The 19,049-nt window shown below is 31.3% G+C and overlaps 1 protein-coding gene across 5 annotated transcripts in view; it reads right to left on the reverse strand.

Annotated features, from left to right (window-relative positions):
* Nucleotides 1-19,049, reverse strand: part of DPP10 (dipeptidyl peptidase like 10) — a gene marked incomplete at both ends in the record, with an annotated part of 1,361,190 nt that overhangs the window by 77,441 nt on the left and 1,264,700 nt on the right. For 4 of the 5 annotated variants that reach the window (XM_079710343.1, XM_079710342.1, XM_079710346.1 and 1 more), the window contains 2 exons: nt 10,378-10,485; nt 15,857-15,895. In XM_079710343.1, coding sequence (XP_079566469.1) covers nt 10,378-10,485; nt 15,857-15,895 — 147 coding nt within the window. The remainder of the gene's footprint in view (nt 1-10,377; nt 10,486-15,856; nt 15,896-19,049) is intronic. The other variant, XM_079710344.1, reaches the window with a different exon arrangement.

Here is a 19,049-nt window from a genome sequence, read left to right on the forward strand (position 1 = left end):
TGTTCTTTTTATTAGGATTTCCCTAGATAATACTACATTTTTATTTTCCCAAAGAAGCTTAAAAATAAGCATATCTAGTTCAAGCAAATAAAAACTTACTGGAATATCTTATTGGGATACTACTAATTTTATAATTAATACTGATCTTATGATCTTCAGTTACTTTTTAGAAGAACATAGATATTTTTCCATTTGTTCAAGTCTACTTTATGTCTTTCCAGAATGTTTTAATGTTGTCCTCATATGGGTTTTGTACATTTCATATAATTTCATTTTCATATTTATTACTAAGTATTTTATATTTTGCTGCTATTGTCTAAAGGCCTCTCTCTTCCATTATACCTTCTAATTGGTTATTGTTTGCAAATAATGAAGCTATTGATTTCTGTATGCTAAATAATATTTAGTGCTGTCTCACTAAATGCTTTTTCCAAATCTTACAGCTGGTTGTTTATTCTTGTCTCATTAACTAATACCTCCAAAATCATTTTACATAATAGTGGAGATAGTGCGCATCCTCCCTTGCTCCTGACCTTGATGGGAATGACACCAGATTGGCTTTTGGGCTGAGGTATACATGTTTTATCACTTTAAGAAATTATCCCCAATTCATATATATATATATATATATATATATATATATATATATATATATATATATATATATATGTATATTTGTTTTTTTAACCAGAAATAGGTACTAAATTTTGTAAAAGGCTTTTACAGCAACTACAAAGAAAACCTATTCTACAGACAATTTAAATTTTGTTGGCATTGCCTTTGAAAGTCTAATAAGATTATTTATGAAATCATGTGGGCCTGGTGCTCACTTGTGGTGTAGTTCTTTGATAACATTCTGCTTCTTCTATGTCATTCATCAGTTTAAGCTCTGCATCTCTCCTGGGGACAGTTCTAAGTGTACTTCTTCATGAAATTTTTCATTTCATCTAAATTTTCAAACGAGTTGACACAGAGTTCTGCAAAATATTCTCTTACGATTTATTCAAATGCCTTTTGTTTATTTCCCATTAGCCATAGCCATTTCTAATTTTATACCAGTTTGCTTTCTCCCTCTTTTTCTTTGATTGGATGAGCGTGTGTCTTGTCTCTTGTGTGTGTGTGTGTGTGCACGTGTTTCAAAGGGTAAACATTATTTTTTCACTTATTAGTTCTATCTTTTTCTATTTCTAAACTACTTCATTTCTGCTTCAAATTTAATCATTCCCACTTTACTAATGTATGCTGCATTTTGCTGATAATTTTCTATTTGAGTTGGAAATTCAACTTATTTCATTCTTCCATTTTCATTTTTACAAGTTTGCTAAGTTACGATTTTTATTCTGACAACATATTCTGATATAAAGTGTTGCCATTCTTTTTCTTATTATTATTTTATAAATTTTGGAATTTTGACTTGAATTCTCCAGTAAATTGTTTAATTAGATTTACTTTAAAAACTACTTAGTTGGAAAACCTGTTAAATATATTATTGATTTCTAGGCATATTACTTTGTGATTATAGCATGCTTTTATTTAATTTCTAATTTGTAGAACTTACGGAGCTTTTTAGATGGATGACCTGATGAATGTTCAACTTTTGACAAAGTTCCACCTACATTTGAAACAGATATATAATATCTCTTGTTTAGATGTGTTCAAACATAAATACATAAATACACACATTATATATGCTATATCTATAACCTTACTTAATTTTTTGTCCACTTGACTTAGTTTGAACTGAGAATGAATGGTACAATAAGGTTTCCACATATTAAGTAGTTTCTGGCATTTCTGTTTTATAAAGGTAGCCATCTATCTGGGGCATAGATACAGACAATTGACTATTATATCTTCCTTGTGATTTGTGGCCTTGAACATTATAAAGCATCTTCTTTTGGTGGTCTTAATGCTTTGCAACATGAAAGCAGCCCTTCTTGTTATCAGGATTTTAGCCTTTCTGAATCATTTTGTTTAAGATGTATATTTTGCATAAAAGATTGAACTGGATTCTGTTTCATGAGCCAATCTAAAAAATATTTTTAAAATTTTGGGACATAAGTTAGGCCAATTTACATTTATTGGTATGACTGATACCCTTCTAAAAACTCTATCATATTTTATATGTTTATTTTGAATATTATGTTTAATGAGTTTTTTGTAGGCAGTCTTTTTGTAGTCTGTTTAGTGTTTTGAAATCCAGTGTTAGGTTTTATTTTAACTTTACATGTCATCTTTATATTAATACCTTTAATAATATTTTTCCACCACCACCACCCTCCAAAGATACTCTGTGTTTCTAGAACATTTTTTTGTTGTTCTGGTTTGTCATTGGATTATGGTTTTAAATGTTACCTGTCTTCCAATGTTTTGCTTATCTTCTATAAAAATGCCAATTAAATATCAGGTGGATCTTATTTCCTTGTCTTACCTAACTTAAATCAGATCCCTTCTACTTTATTTCTTTCTATTGGCTGTTTTTATGGGTCTTCTTGCTATCCATTAGTACATTTTCAGAAATATCTATTTACCAGTGGTCATCTTTCAATTAATTATTTCTGTTATTATTTTGTATTATCTTTTCCATTTCCTTCCTGAAATCTGTCACTTTTTGGTTTACAACTTTATTTCTACTTTATGAGGCCTTTTCTAGGTTTTGAATTTCTCACTTGATAATTTTATGTCTACATATGCTTATTTAATGATAATAATTCATTCTTTTTGATAATAATAGTCATTCTTTTTGGAGTATTGTTTATAGAATTCTTCTGCCTCATCATTGTTTTTCTTCAGGAAAAATGTCTTTATGTATTGGAAAAATTTTATTCTAGTTTCTGTTTTCCTCATATAGTAATTTTGTAAATCTATTGCCAACCATATTTTGTTCTTTATAAGTATCTTGGATTTTCCAGGATATAGATGCTTAAGAATGGTGAAGGATTAGGTGACTCCCTTGAATTCTAAAGGAGCAGTGTTTCTAAGGAGTGCTATTAACAGTTCCCTAAGAACTAGTATCCCTAGAAGCACCCTAATGAGACACCATTAGGAGTGGATAATATATTTTTTCTGTAGAATTCTTAATTTCTACCACTAGTTTTCACCTTTTCTTTTACCAACAATATTCTAAAAGATGCCTCTCTCTATCAAGGTTTTTTTCTTGTTTTACTTTCTTGGGTGGTAATTTTTAAAAACTGTCATCTTTGGTTTTGTGCATATTCAAGTTACTTCATTCTGATTCATTTTCGCAATGCTTATTTTTAAAAGAAATGTACTAATTTTCCACTATAGATTATGTTATATTATCTAAACTTTTGATTAATGCCTTTGTCAGCTTAAAGAAGTTCTTTATTTTTAAATTTCTAAGGCTTTTGAATATTTGGTAGAATCCACCTTTAAAAAATTACCTGTGCCTGATTTGAATACATTTTAAGACACTGATTCCATTTCCTCAATATTATGGGACAATTCAGGTTGTCTGTTTCTTAAATCAGACCAGGTATTTCTTTTTTCTAGAATTTATCCATTTCACTCAAGCTTTCAAATTTGTTGACATAGGTTATACATAGCATTTTTAAAAATATTTTAAAATTTGCAGTTACGCCTTCTTCCTATTATTTATACTTTGGGGGCTTGTCCTCTTTTTAAATTAAGTTTGTTATACATTCTAGTGTGAATTTTTTTTTTCAAGGAACCAACTGTTTATTTGGCTAAACCCCTTTATTTTATCTTTACTTTCTATTTCATTAAATTCTACTACTGAGTTTCTCATGTCCTTCTTCTACATTTGAATATATATGTATAAATATAGTATAATTATATTATAAAATAACATATAATAGATTATATAATTTAACCCATGAAAAATGTAAAAATTGTATTTTATTTTCAAACATATGGCTTTTTAAAAGTTATAATTGTTGTTATTCACTTCTAATTCAATTGCATTGTTTTCAGAGAGTGTAATCTATCAGCTAAATAATACTTCAAATGCATTTTTGGTATAAATATATCTAGAATCTAGGATTTTTGATGTGGGGGAGTTTTATTAAATATCTACTTTCTTATACTATTGGAAGCAGAAACTAAAAGGTCATTCCATAATGTATATGTAGTATTAGAATCTTCCTTCAAAAAAAAATAAGTGACTTATTGGTACACATCTGTATTTCAGCATCTTCCTAAACCATCTATTCCTTATTCTTTTTTTTTTTTTTTTTTTTTTTTTTTTTTTTTTTTTTTTTTTTTTTTTTTTTTTTTTTGCGGTATGTGGGCCTCTCACTGTTGTGGCCTCTCCCGTTGCGGAGCACAGGCTCCGGACACGCAGGCTCAATGGCCATGGCTCATGGGCCAAGCCGCTCCGCGGCATGTGGGATCCTCCCAGACCGGGGCACGAACCCGTGTCCCCTGCATCGGCAGGCGGACTCTCAACCACTGCGCCACCAGGGAAGCCCAATTCCTTATTCTTGAAGGGAGCTCTCTAGACTTCTAGCTGCTCAGTGTCAACAACAAGCATGTGACTTCTTTATTTTAACGTCTTCATATGCTGTCTGATGCATTCTGGCACTTTACAAGTACTTGCTGAATAAAAGTATAAATGCAAAGATGAAACCAAATTTCTGAGATTTGAGACAGGCACAGCCTGAAGGCTGGCATGGAGTTCTGAAGTCATATATTTTATTGCCAAATTCCCACAGGACAACAACCCAGTAGAGAGTCCTACTTACTCATTTTCAGATCCTGTTTTGAATGGACCAAGGACAGGACTAAGATCTCAGGTTTTAGTGCATCTTTAGTGCCCAATTTCAAGATTAACAAAATCTCAAAACATTAAAAAGTAAGGTAACTTTGATCAATATTTGTACATATCTGGAGATGCAGTTTGTTCACAGATTTCTAGATTGCTTATACTTTCTGTTTTTCAGAGAATTTTGGGTGTGTGTGTGTGTTTTAAGGACAAAAGAGTGGCTACATTAAAAGTGATCAGAGTAAAAATCCAATGCTTAGAAAAATGTTTGAACACAGTGTACAGAGAATAAAAATTACACATTCAATGATGCATCTCGGATCAAAATATGTTTCTAAATGTAGAAGTAAAAGATTTCTTGTTGGAAGCCATGATAACAACCTCACAACCTTTGGATTTTACTTCAAACATCTGTAATTTCTCTGCTTGCTTTATATCTACCAGAGCAACTCTGGGCTGGGGAATAAGTTTCACTCCATTTTACATGTAATAGCATAGACTATCTTGTATAGTTATATAGTTATAAGACTTGTAAGCTATTTTCTAATAATAGCATATTACGTTTGATCTGGACTCTAGGTAAATAGTCCCAATACCAATCAGAATATGGTAGATGACTATACAGTAAATTCAAAATAAATATCAAGGGACTTGACTAGTCTGTACCTCAATTAATTTTCCATCCACCTTCAGCAGAAATATAATCACAGGAAAGGTATGAAAAAGCAGGAAAGAATAATCATTTTACTTCACAGAAATAATTCTTTCTTTCTGTGCCACCATGATCTCTATTATATTCACTTAGTAGAAGAGAAACACTGATTATGAATATGAAACCATTGTGGAATTTTGACAAGGGCAACATGGCAATATATTTTAAATTGAACTCATATTTCACTTTTAATTTTAGAAGGGCAGCCATAAAACTAGAAATTTCATTCATTTTCAAAAGAGCTGAAAATCTAGGAAATAAAATGTTTTTATTTGGGACCTTAGACCTCAGGCACCTCTCCTTGGATTGGCAGAGATTTTATCTTACTCAGCAAGTTCAATATGAATTTTATGTATCTGTTTATAAGTTGGAAACATATTGGTATCAGTAAAAGTTTAATGATGCATGTGCTTTTCACCTGATTATACACTGTTCATTCAAATTTCTTACAGTAAATTCTGTTTAACTTTTACAGCTTCTAAATAACGGAAATATTGCAGTGCTTAAAAATAGCATGCTTTAATTTACTGTCTATTCATCATGTGAGGTGAACTAATTGTTTTCAGACAATGTCCTAATCAGATACAGCAGTGAAATGTAATGACAAAATTGTACTGGGTTGATTGGGTGATAGAATTGTGGATTGGGGGCATGCTATTTTCTACAGTATTTGTAATGAATAATGGCATTTAAAATTGTTCCAAGTGAAATCATCAGCTTTCATAAGCAAAACGTTGTATTGCTGGATAGAAAAAGTGAATGAATTCACCAATATATATAATTTTTCATTTAACACAGTTTTGGAAGATAACAGGGCAATTACTTATAAATCTGAACCACTTAACATGACTGAAACTCTGCTTATCCCATATTAGAGGGGAAAAAGGCGGCCATGTACTTGACAAAAAACTTTCTCTTGACTGTAACTTACATTGTAAGATATAGGATATTATGGCTCCCAATATGGGAATTCAGGAGGAGTTAGAAGTCTACATAAAGAATTCTATGGGGGAAAAGGGGAGAGGGAAATATCTGAAGTGATCTGAAGTGGTCTGCTGTAAAAAAAGTTTTGCATCATTGTTTGATTCAGAAACTACATAAACTGATATCAATACTGCATACTTCACACTCTACTCAGAAGGAAATTTATTTTAGCTATAAAGATTTTTGGAAGAGCCAGTTTTAATTTTTATTATTATCTTTAATGGAATATATAAAAGTAGATAAACCCTACTCATAAATTTTGCTTTCACATATTCATATAGAAAGTATCTGGAAATATATATATATATATATATATATATATATATATATATATATATATATGGGCTTAGAAATATTTTACCTTTGATTCAGGAATTCTTGTTCTGTTAACTACAACTAAAGAAATAATTCATAATAAAAATAATCTTTATGTATAGTGACATCTATAGTTGCAGTAAATTGCCACGAAATTAAACATTGAACAACAATGGTTAACTAGGTACACCCAGTCAACTAAATATTAATAATCAAAAGAATTGCATTTCAAAATCATTTAGCACTATGGGAAAATTATGCTTTAAAATTTAAATTCAAATAGGATAAAATACTGTACTTTACATAAAATTATAATCATGTTTAAAAGTAGACTGGAGGAACACACAATTTTTTCCTATTTTTTATTTTTTGGAATTATTTTAACAAGCATAAATCTTGTAAATGAGGGGAAAAAACCACTAAAATATTTGTAAGGCCAACCATCAATCTATATATTGAAAATATCCTGAAACACTAATTTTGTAGCCTGGTCTCTAATTAATGTTTTTGTTTACCTACTGATTGTGTAAGAGAAAAAAATGTTTGCAAAAATTTACTAATTTCATTTGGTAAGATACTTCAAATAGATGAATATATTTGCAGTTAATGGGGAAGCTCTCTAATATAGCTAAGCATCAAGTACTGCAAAGGTGGTCTTCCTGACGGCTGCCAAGCTCTCTCTTCCTGTCATTTCTCACTCCCTGGGCACATCAATTTAGGTGGAGTCCTCTGGTGTATCAAGGGAAGGAAGAGGGGGTAAAAAGTCATCACTGGTGCTATGCACTACTGTTTAGACGGTAAATTAGTACACCGTTTTTGGAGGGCCAGTTTCACATTCCATATCAAAACCTAAACAAATACATATATGTACACATATGCTTTGCCCAGGTAACTTTTGACATCTAGAAATATATCTTTGTGGTAAAAACATTTATCTCTGAATCATTTTTGGTATCAAAACTAGAAATAAATATGATGATGAAAATTAATTCATTTTAATACAATATAATATATTTACTAGACAGAATGTTGAATAGCTATTAAAAGCACATTTACAAATAATATTAAATATTAAGAATGCAATTAAATGATGTGAGAAAATGCTCATAAATTACTCTTTAAATGTTACAAATCAATATATATGCTTTGATTGCACACTTTAAGAAAAAGTGATATATTTTTAATGTAAAAAGAAATCGGAAATATATACAACAATTGATTTGCAGTGTGCAAGTCTGGGGTGATGAGATTGTGTTTGATTTTATATACTCTTTTTTCTTACTTTTTGGCTACGACCACCAGTGAAGTCCCTGATTCTATATAATCTTTTGTTTAGTTTACTCAGTTTAGAATTTTACAGATTTTTATATTGTATATATATATATATATATATATATATATATATATATATATATCTCAATATGGTAGTCATAAAAAAATCATAAAAGAGCTTTTTTGTTAGCTATTTAAAAGTTGAGTCAAAGAGATTCAAACTATTTACTAAAATTGTGTGTATGTATAAACTTAAGAATAAATTGTATTTACCTAAGCACTGACCTCTGATTCATTAACAAAGTAAGTTAATTTTAGCCACATTGCCAAAATATCTGTAAATAATCATGCAGTCATGTTTATCTATCAGTGAGGCAAGCCACAAATTCTCTGAACTGTAGCCAGAATAGATCAAAACGTTTTCTACTTCAATGGAAGCTTTGTTATAATCTCCATATGGAAGAGGAACAAAGTAAATACATCTGCTCTATGAAGTTGTTCTTCTGAACATTTCGGAAATAATGAATTAGACTGCATTTCAGACTGGTTTGATTAGGAGACAGAAGGTATTTCTTCCCAAGGCTTGTAAAGAAACTTTTGTTATGTGCATAAATATCTCAATTTCTACATGCCAACATCTTCATCTCCTACCTCTGCTCTGCCAACCCCACACTTTTTAAGAGACAACATTTCTGTTCTTATTTTGTTGAACAGATAATCTCAGAATTATATATATATATATATATGTAGATGTATTATACATCTTTCTCTACCTTTCACTATATCTTATAAATAGTCACAATTTGTATGTAATTTTGAGTACCTGGGTTTTTATACAGCTTCTTGAATATAAATACTGAGATTTAAAAATGCAATAAGGTGTCACCACAGTCAACTGTAAGATTTGGAAAGTTTTATTTATTCTTCTGGCGGAAATATTTCCTGAGTATTTATGATAACAAAGTTTATGATTAGCTAGCAAAAGTTAATCAGGTAAAGCAATTTGCTGGTGAAGCTTCCTCCAGTTCACATAAAAACCAAAATATGTTCCCTTAATATCACCTGCCTGATATAATCATTTAATAGTTGAATACAGAATCACCAAAAATTTTTATTCATATATAAATGCTTTCATTTATTTAAAACGTAAATGAGATCACATTATATATTAGTCTATAACTTATTTTTCCAATTTAATAATATACTATGAAAATTAATCTACATTGCTATTGTGGAGATTATGTATGGTCAAATTATTTATTTCAGCTTTGATTAAAATTAAAATCATGACAATTACTTTAATAGTACAGATCTTGGACAAGGGTTGCCTCTTATGCTACTGACACAGATTTTAAAAATTCAAGGTACTGAGCTGCCCAATGTAAATACATATATGGATAATGGTAAAAATTGGAGAATATGCACAAGACTTGAAGGTTCTAAGAACATAAAGGTAGTCAGGTTGCTTAGGGATCTTTTACCACATTCATATTTATTCTATACTTAGTAAGTATGAAATTGATTCTTGGTTAATTTGTTTATAACACTCTCAAGAAAGATTCCAATTTATCCACTATGTTTTATCTTTATAAATTAACATTTACCTGTGAGACTAGACTGTTTATTTGATTTTTAAGGAAACTCTATTTCTCATGAATATTTTTATTGTCAATTAGATTCAAATTGACTCATTAACCTTGCCATATTTAAATTACTTATTGTGAATTCACTGATTCTATTTATAATTAGGTAAAACTGTATAAACTGGTTAACATTCATTTGAAATGTAGAGGAAAAATAACCTTTTATCCTCTTTTTATCAAAAGGTCCATAAAAACATAACACAGATTTTATCTTTGACAACACATAAGAAATATATTTTATCCTGGTTTTTAAAATCTGCCCTGCATTTCCTTGTGTGGGTATACTACAACTTACTAACTATTCAATTTTTGATGGACATTTAGATTGTTTCAGGTATTTAAAACTTTTATAACACACTGAAAATATTACTTGTACCAAATAGATGATATATGTTTGTTGAATGAAAAATTGTCTCTCGATTTTCCTCAGGTCTTGGACAGTAGGGGTTGGGTACTTTCCATTTATTAAATTCTATATCCCGAGGCCCTCAACTCATAGCTCACTAAATTTTATTGAGTGTTGAAAATGTTTTGTGTACAGCTTGAATTTATGGCTAAGGACGGGGATCCACTTCCTAAAACATCCCTGAGTTGGATATATGGCTGGACTTCACAGGTATTAACTATAGGTGCAGAATACCACACGAAAAGGACTTTCATGAACATGATGGAATGAAACCAAACCACAGAAAGAAGCCAGCACTTACCTGGACGAAGAACATAGCTATGTGGTTATATTCTCCACGGCCCCCTTGCTTAACAGGAACTGTCATAAAGAATTTGCTGCCATCTCTAGAAAACACGGGCTCCTCGTTCTAAAATATAGAAGCGCATGCAACAATCTCAAAAGGGCATTTGAAAATTGTACTTCCAACTATTGCTAATACATGCATGGAATAGACCAATAATTGATTTAAGTTTAGTTTGGCAAATTGTCGAATTATTTAAAAAATAAAAGTATAACAGTATGTTTTAAAGTGAATGCAATGATGCATTGGGCATATGTGTGTGTTTGAGTGATGAGATGGATGGGAAAGTTTCTTGCATACTGGATAGAAATGATTTACAATTAGACTGAAGACACTTTTTAAATTGGTTCAGAAAAGAACTTTCATATCTTCACATATGATATGATTGTGTTTAGAAATTTATCTTTCAAAAATAAAGAAAATGTTAACATCTGCACCAGTTTATCAAAATCATTTTTTTAATTTAGAAAAATTTCTAACACATAATATTTAATACATTTTTCTGAAATCTTTTACTCAACAACTCAAGTTATTGAAGATACATTTCTGATGATGTACACATGAATTTACTGCAAATACAAAAATGAAACAAAATTGGAAAATTGCAAAATTGGAAGGAATCCACTGAAAATAATTTAATTCAAATTTTCCATCCTCACTGCTCACCCCATCACAAACACACAAATACAGATGCCCATTTGATGATTTTTAATTAAACTCTAGTAGCATGTTAAATCAATACAATTGTTTTTTAAAATTAAATGATGGATGATATACATATAGATTGCTTTCTTTTGCTCCAGGGGAAACATTAAGAAAATCGATCTATGTAACAAAACATCGAGTTCTTTCTTTTAGATTAGTGAGAGTGATTATACATATGGTATAGAGAAAGGCTTTGGTATGGTTTCCTCAGTAGGTCTTCAGAATGGCTCACAACTATTTTTAGATGATCTGACCCTCCACTCTCTTCCTGTTCTCCTCCTCCTTCCTTCTCCTGCTTCCTGAATTTTCCTGCTCCAGTGCCTTTGCACTTTTTTTTTACCCTTTGTCTGGCTCTTTCTCATCTCTCTCTCTTTTCCTTCCTCCCTCCTTCCCTCCCTCCCTTCCTTCCTTCCTTTCTTTTTCTGTGGAACTTATTTCTTTTTTAAAAAAATTTTATCGGAGTATAGTTGATTTACAATGTTGTGTTACTTTCTGCTGTACAGCAAATTGAATCAGTTATACATATACATATATCCACTTTTTTAGATTCTTTTCCCATATAGGCCATTACAGAGTATTAAGTGGAGTTCCCTGTGCTATAAACTAGATCCTTACTACTTATTTATTTATATATAGTAATGTGTATATGTCAATTCTAATCTCCCAATTTATCCCTCTCCCTTTCCCCCCTGGAAACCATAAGTTTGTTTTCTACATCTGTGACTCTATTTCTGTTTTGTAAATAAGTTCATTTGTATCCTTTTTTTTAGATTCCATGTATAAGTGATATTATGTGATATGTCTTTTTCTGACTTCACTCAGTATGACGATCTCTAGGTCCATCCATGTTGCTGCAAAAGGATCTTTCTTGATCTCACCTCTTTCTTATATCTGTTATCAGTGACGTGTTTCCTGATTACCCCATATAAAGTGTGATCAGGTAAGCCAGGTCATCCAACTGTGTCTGAATCCCTCATCCCACTTTTGCCTACTGTCTACTTTTTTCAGTACTATCTAATACCAGACATATTTTATGTATGTATACGTTTGTACATGAATGGATATGTGTATATGTGCATAGGTAGGTAGGTAGATAGAGAGATAGGAGGTGTTCCTCTAGAATGTAAGCTCCATTCTTCACTGCTTTGTCTCCAGCACCCAGGACAGTGACTGTCACATAAATTGTACTTAATCATTTACTGAATGAATATGTAAATTAATAACTATTTTAATAATCTCGAGTCTGATTCTAGCTTTATTAGTAATAACATCCCAAGATAGAAACATAAAACTATTATTTTCCTTGTCTACTTCATGGACACTCACGAAAATATAAGATGATATGTGTAATAAATTTAAAACTCTGAGGTAATACAATTCAAGGATGAGAAAATTGCATTACAAGGCATATAATAAATACTGACAAGACACTTGACTGAGTGAATCACATTGTTCAACTATGTTCCATCTCTTGCCCCTGTGGAATATTTCTCTCTTTGCCTTTGCACATGGGGTTTCTTCTGTCTGGCCTAACCTTTCCGGCGTCCTTTTTGTGCTAAATCTTACTCATTTTTTACTTAAACTCAGAACAGAAACCATTTCCAAATTTCCTTAGTTAGAGAGTCTCTTCTAGTTAGGAAATCTCTCCTCAGAGATTCTGAATAGTACTCTGTATTCATCTCTATCACGGCTTTCAATACACTCTATTATATAGTTGACTTCCTTCGCTAGGCAAGTAATAATTAAACTAAGTTTGTAATTTTATTTTTTAGCTTTATTGCCTAGGACACAGTAGGTGACCTTCTTATAATTGAACAGATGAATGCATGTGTACAATGGGCAAAAATATTTGTTACATATATCACTTTATCCACCACATTTTCTCCAAACTATTGGCTTCTCCCTTATTCAACATTTTCCTCCTGTGCTTTGCTCCAAGAATAAATTAGGTATGGGCATATCTGAGCAATGTCCTTTTTATGTTAGTCCCTGTTCCTCCAATTCTGGTACCTTAGAAATAGTTCATTTTAAAGAGTAGATGGGAATTATAATCTCCAACACATTGCTACGTTTAAAAACTTTCACCATTGAACTGTAACTAGTTATAAACATATAGCTCTATGCAGAGCCTTTCCTGGAATCAAATAAAGAAGTAGAGCCAGTCTAACTGTCTACATTTATGACCTTAAGCAAGGCAGTATTTATGGCACACAGGATAATGAGCTGAGAATAACCAAGTCCACCTCTTGGCCAAATTTTTTTTTTTTTTTTTTACATCTTCATTGGAGTATAATTTCTTTACAATGGTGTGGCCAAATGTTTTTTACACTGGTTAGTCCAACTATAAGTCTTTTGAAAGCTAGGGCAAACATGCCCACTGCTCTCTGCTCTTCTCACTATCCAGAAAACAAGCATATGAGTATTACATTAAATTTCTAATTTTCTTGGAAACTTGTTTCATCTCATTATACATTCTCATCCTTTAAATTTCATTGAATTCTAAGCATTTCCTGAAATTCCCTTAGAGTTTTTGGAGAAAAAGTTAACATGACATACTACTCCCTCTGGTTTGTTTATTTTAAAAAGTTTCTATTAGATATTCATAAATTTGGGACTTAAAATGTAGATAACATAATCCCAAAAGAGCATGCATTGTGTTGTTGTATGTTAGACTATTATGAATGTCACTAGCAATCAAAATGGTAGCAAAATAGGTTTAATAACGCAGGCAATTTAGAATAAATCCATATCCATTATGTTATTGTTTTCAATTATTTTTATTTTAAGTATCTAATTTAATTTTGTAAGAGTCCATTATTGGCTAAAAAAACAAGTTATTTTTCCCCTATTTCATTTTGTACATTGACTAAGATTAAATAGTTCATATTGTTACCTATGGATAGATGATAGATGGATGATAGATAAACAGATAGATAATGTAGATAGATAGATAGATGATAGATAGATAGATAGATAGATAGACATGCCTATACTTCGAACAAGCAAAGGTTTAGCCTATTCACAATCCTTCTTACTCTTTTTCTTTATTTGTTCAACAAGTATATATGGATCTCTTCTTATAACCAGACTCCATATTAAGCATTTGTGTTACAGTGGGTAACAAAAAATGAATAACCTTCCTGCTCTTGTGAATGTAGTAAAAAAAATCACAGAACTAACTATATGAGTGCCACATAAAGATTACACTTGACTTTAACTTTTATTGGGGAATGTGATTTGTTTAGGGTGGTTGGAGGAGGTGACTTCTTAACCAGGTGATTTAGGCTGAGGTTTGACAAATGAGCAGCCTTCACATAAGAAAGTAGTTGAGAGGACTCTGTTCAGAAGAAAGAATTCACATAAAGGTCCTGGGAATGTGAGGAGGGCTAATGGAGAAAATGGGAGAAAAGATGGTATGACACAGAGCTGGAAAGGCTTTCAACTTAATTCTTTTTAGACCCTTTAAGGATGTTGGTCTTCATCTGTAGAACAAAGGGGAGATAAAAATTGTTTTAATTGTGAGAGAATATGAGTGTTGTGGGTAGTGACAATCATATACATATTTTGAAAAGATCACTCAGCCAGTCTGTGGTGTGGAGAACAGATTGTCAGGTTCCTAAGGGGAACTCTCAACCCTAAGAGGTTGAGAGTTCACCAGTTAAGGAGGAAATGCAGTGCCTGTAGTTTGATCCTGTATGGCATTTGTGAATTGGAGAAAAGTAAATTGACTTGAGATCTTTGAGAGTAAAATCAAAATAACTTGGTGATGAATAATAACATATGCAGATAAGGATAAGACAATGTTTAAAAATCCCCACTAGGTTTATGATTTTGATAGCTGGATGGATAAATACGTCCTTGACTCCTATGATAAGGAGACAGACTGACTGGAAGAGAGAGGAGTTCAGTTTGAACCTGTGGAGTGTGCAGTTACTTTCATAGATTCAGGAGAAGATGCCAAGCATGAATTTGGATATTTCAGAACTCAGAAGTGAGTTGCCTGGGGCTATACACTTGGTGGTGGTAACTGAAACCACAGATGTATATGACACCCAGGGAGAGAATATAAAATAAAAGAGCACTGTATAGAACAAAACAAATCAAAACCAAACAAGCCAAACAAAATACTTCCTTTTGCAAAAAGTAGTGATGAAATTAGTAGTAAAATGGGTTCAGCTATATTTGAATAATCTATTTGTGCTTCCTTCTGAAATGTCCAGTATGAAAGCGTGTTGTGGAGATGTTTGTTTATTCTTCTGTGATCATCTGGATTCTAGCTTCATTTATATCACAAGCTAGGATTATGAGCTAGGATATATCTAAGGAAAGAAATGTTCACCTGAATAATCTCCACATAACCAATTTATGTGGAGGTTTCATCAATTTTCTGGGTGATTTGAGCAATGCTGATGGTTTGTAGTTTTAATGGGTCACATCTTTTTCTCCTTCTTCTACACAAACATTTACTTATATGAATGGTCCTGAAAATGGATCCTGGTAGTTATTATACAATTTATGTCCTATAAAAAACAGAAGTAATCTTTCCACAAATGATGTCATAGAGCCCAAGTTATAAATATTTTAATGAAAAAGACTCATTTATTCAAACATAACAGAGCCTTAAATTCATACTACTGAAATAACTTTTGAGAAAAAGTTATACATAACAAATGAGTGAACAGAATGGGCATGATGGACGAAATGTGACATAAAGAGACCACCTATACCATACCTGTTTAGATAGCCATGTATCTGATGTCATCTCATATTTCTGAAACAAAACAATGAACTCCATGAAGCATCTAAAGACCAAAGTGAGCACGCATCAATTTAACATTTTTTACACTGTTATCCTATAGGCACTTTTTCCCTTCCTGCAGCTGGTGAAATACCACGAGAGATCACATTGTCATTATTGATTTAAACTGAATGAATAAGTAGAGAATTGGGATGAAATGATATTCTAATTATAGTCTTTTCTTTGGTGAACTCTTTCAGAATTCTCAGTTGTACTTAACCAAAGACAGAAGATCATTTTCCAGCTCCGTTTGATTAGTTCATTCAAACTGTTCTGAACCACTAGACACTGTCTCTTTTCACCTCTAGGCATCATCAGGAAACAAATATTAAGTCCTTCCAAAAAACTGGACAAACAGCCAGGAATAAAATTTAAAAGTGGACATTTTGTCAACATTAGATCCACTCTTACCATAGTCATTTTTTCCCCTTAGGGAAAACAATTAAACATTTGAAATGGCAAAATTTTATGTATGTTTAAAATAATCTTGCATAGGATCAGAACCAAAATTATATTTCAAAAAGCAAAATTAGACAAATTTCATCTCCAGTTGAATATGTGTAGATAAAATAAATTTTAGTAATGCTGTTTACATGTAGTAATTTATGAAATATCTTGTGGTTCTCTGAAAAAAATGACTCTATAATAAAAGTATTAAAATGTAGAGAACTAAATTGTAATATGTTAGAGACTTTACCTCTATGCAAAAGTACTCATTTCAAATTGTAAATAATGATTATTATTTATTTATAGGGTTTTTTTTTTTACCAATTTCCTCTTTTAAAGCCATATTATTATTACATTATAATTAACCATTTTCCATTTTCAGGGTTTTTTTCTTCCAATAGATTTTCTCTATATACAGACATCAGAAAAACATCTAACTAAATCATTCCTTGATTTTCTAGTCACACTTCAGCAATAATCATCCTTGATATCTGTAAAACACAGACACACAAAAAAATATATCAGTGCCACTGCTCATTAGTGTCACTAAGTTTTGTTAGAATCCACGAGGGTCCAAAACTTCACATGCAATTATCTGTCTTATTATTTCTATTATTGTAGAAAGTAAAAATTTTAAACTCCATAAATGGAATAGAAATATAATAGAATATCAATAAGGTATCAATTCAAGAATACGATAGGGTTCCTATATCTTTTCTATTGAAGCACTTTACCTATATAGATTTTCCCTATATAGAGATGACAGGCTTTCTCTAACTAGAATACGTATATGCATGAACAATTTTTAAGTGACTTTGTGATCGTCTCAGTAAGAAACCATCCAGAACACTTTAACAAATAAATGATGAAATCCTGGTCAAACTATAAGCCACCCAGATGAAAAAGGATAATTGAAATAAATTTTCTAATATATGCAAGCTAAATGTAAAGAGTGTCAGCGAAACCCAATAAGTAAATGGCTGATGAATCAACTTTTTTTCATATCTATGCTCATCATTCCAATCACAGATAAATTTTTTCCTCTTTATTTCTATCTTTTACAGACCATTTAAAAATTATGTTTAAAAATACTGAAGTGTAATTTGCATATAGTGAAATGTACAGATCGTAAGTTTATGTGATGAGTTTTGATAAATGTATTTACATCCCATCAAGATATATGACCTTTACACTTCCAAACACATTTCCTCGTGCCCCTTCACAGTTTCCAAAAAGGCAACTACTCTTCCAAACCTTTTTCCATAGATTAGTTTTGCCTGTTTTAGAAATTCAGATAACGGGAATCATGTATTATGTACCCTTTTGTGTAGGGCTTCTTTCACACCACGTTTTTGAGATTCATTCATATTGTTCAGTGTATCAGTATTCTGTTTCTTTTTAAATTGCAGAGTGGAATGTCACTGTATTGATATGCCTCATTTTGTTTATTCATTTCTTGTTAATGGACAGTTGGACAGTTTCCAGTTTTTAGCTATTGTGAATAAAGCTTCTCTAAAAAATACTTTTTTAAAACAAATCCTTTGGTGGAAACAGGTTTTTATTTCTCATGCAAATATCTAGGAATGGAGCTCCTGAGATATATATGCACACACATACATATTTATATATGTGTGTTTAACTTTCTTTGAGACTACAAAATCATTCTTTTAAAGTAAAGTCACACACCCACAAAGAATGAGATTTGCAATTCTCCACATCCTCATCGGCAGTTAAAACTGTCACCTTTTTTGTTGTTGTTTTAATTTTATTCATTTTAATGATATGTAGTGTTACCTCATTATGATTTAATCTATATGAATTTGTTACTTCTTTACAAGTTTCTGTTCACATATTTCGACTTTTTCATTGGGTTGTCTTTTATTATTGAAATGTATATATTTCTTCATCAGATGCACATTTTGAAATATATTTTCTCCCAGTCTGTGGTTAGCTGTTTGATTTCCTAATAAGGTCTTTGATGAGAAGTTTCTAATTTTGATGATGTCTAATTTATTTTTTCTTTTATGATAAATGACTACTTTGTCTATTCAATATAGTGAAGTTATATTCCATCTTTTCCTCTAGAAGATTGACAGTACTAGCTTTTAGATTTAAGGCTGTAGTGTGTCTCAGATTAATTTTAGAATAAGGTATAAGAAATGTCAACCATCATTGTATTTTCCATCCGGTTATTGATTGTTGCAGTGCCATTTCCCCCTATTGAATTGCTTTGGCACCTATGATGAAAATCAATTGATCATATAAATATAGATCTATTTCTGGAAACACTATTCAGTTCAATTGATCTATTTGTGTGTTCTTTTGCCTCCACTACAATCTCTAAGTTTCTGTGGCTTTCTGGTTATTCTTGAAATCATGTAGTGCAACTCTTCCAATTATTATCTTTTTTTTTTTTAGCGTATTGATTTAGCTGGTCAGGCCTTTTGTAGTTCCATATGCATTTTAAAACTATCTTGCCTGTTTCTACCAAAAAAAAAAAAAAGTCTGCTGAGAGTTTAATTCATATTGTATCAAAACTATACTACAATTTGAGTAGAACTGACATCTACAACATGAAGCCTTTCAATTCAGGAATGTGGCTTAGCTTCTTCTTTAGGTCTTCTTTAATGCCTTTCAGCAATGTTTTAGTTTTCAGTATTAGGATTTTGCCACTCTTTGT

The sequence above is a fragment of the Hyperoodon ampullatus genome (assembly GCF_949752795.1).
Source record: "Hyperoodon ampullatus genome assembly, chromosome: 8".
Taxonomy (NCBI): Eukaryota; Metazoa; Chordata; class Mammalia; order Artiodactyla; family Ziphiidae; genus Hyperoodon; species Hyperoodon ampullatus.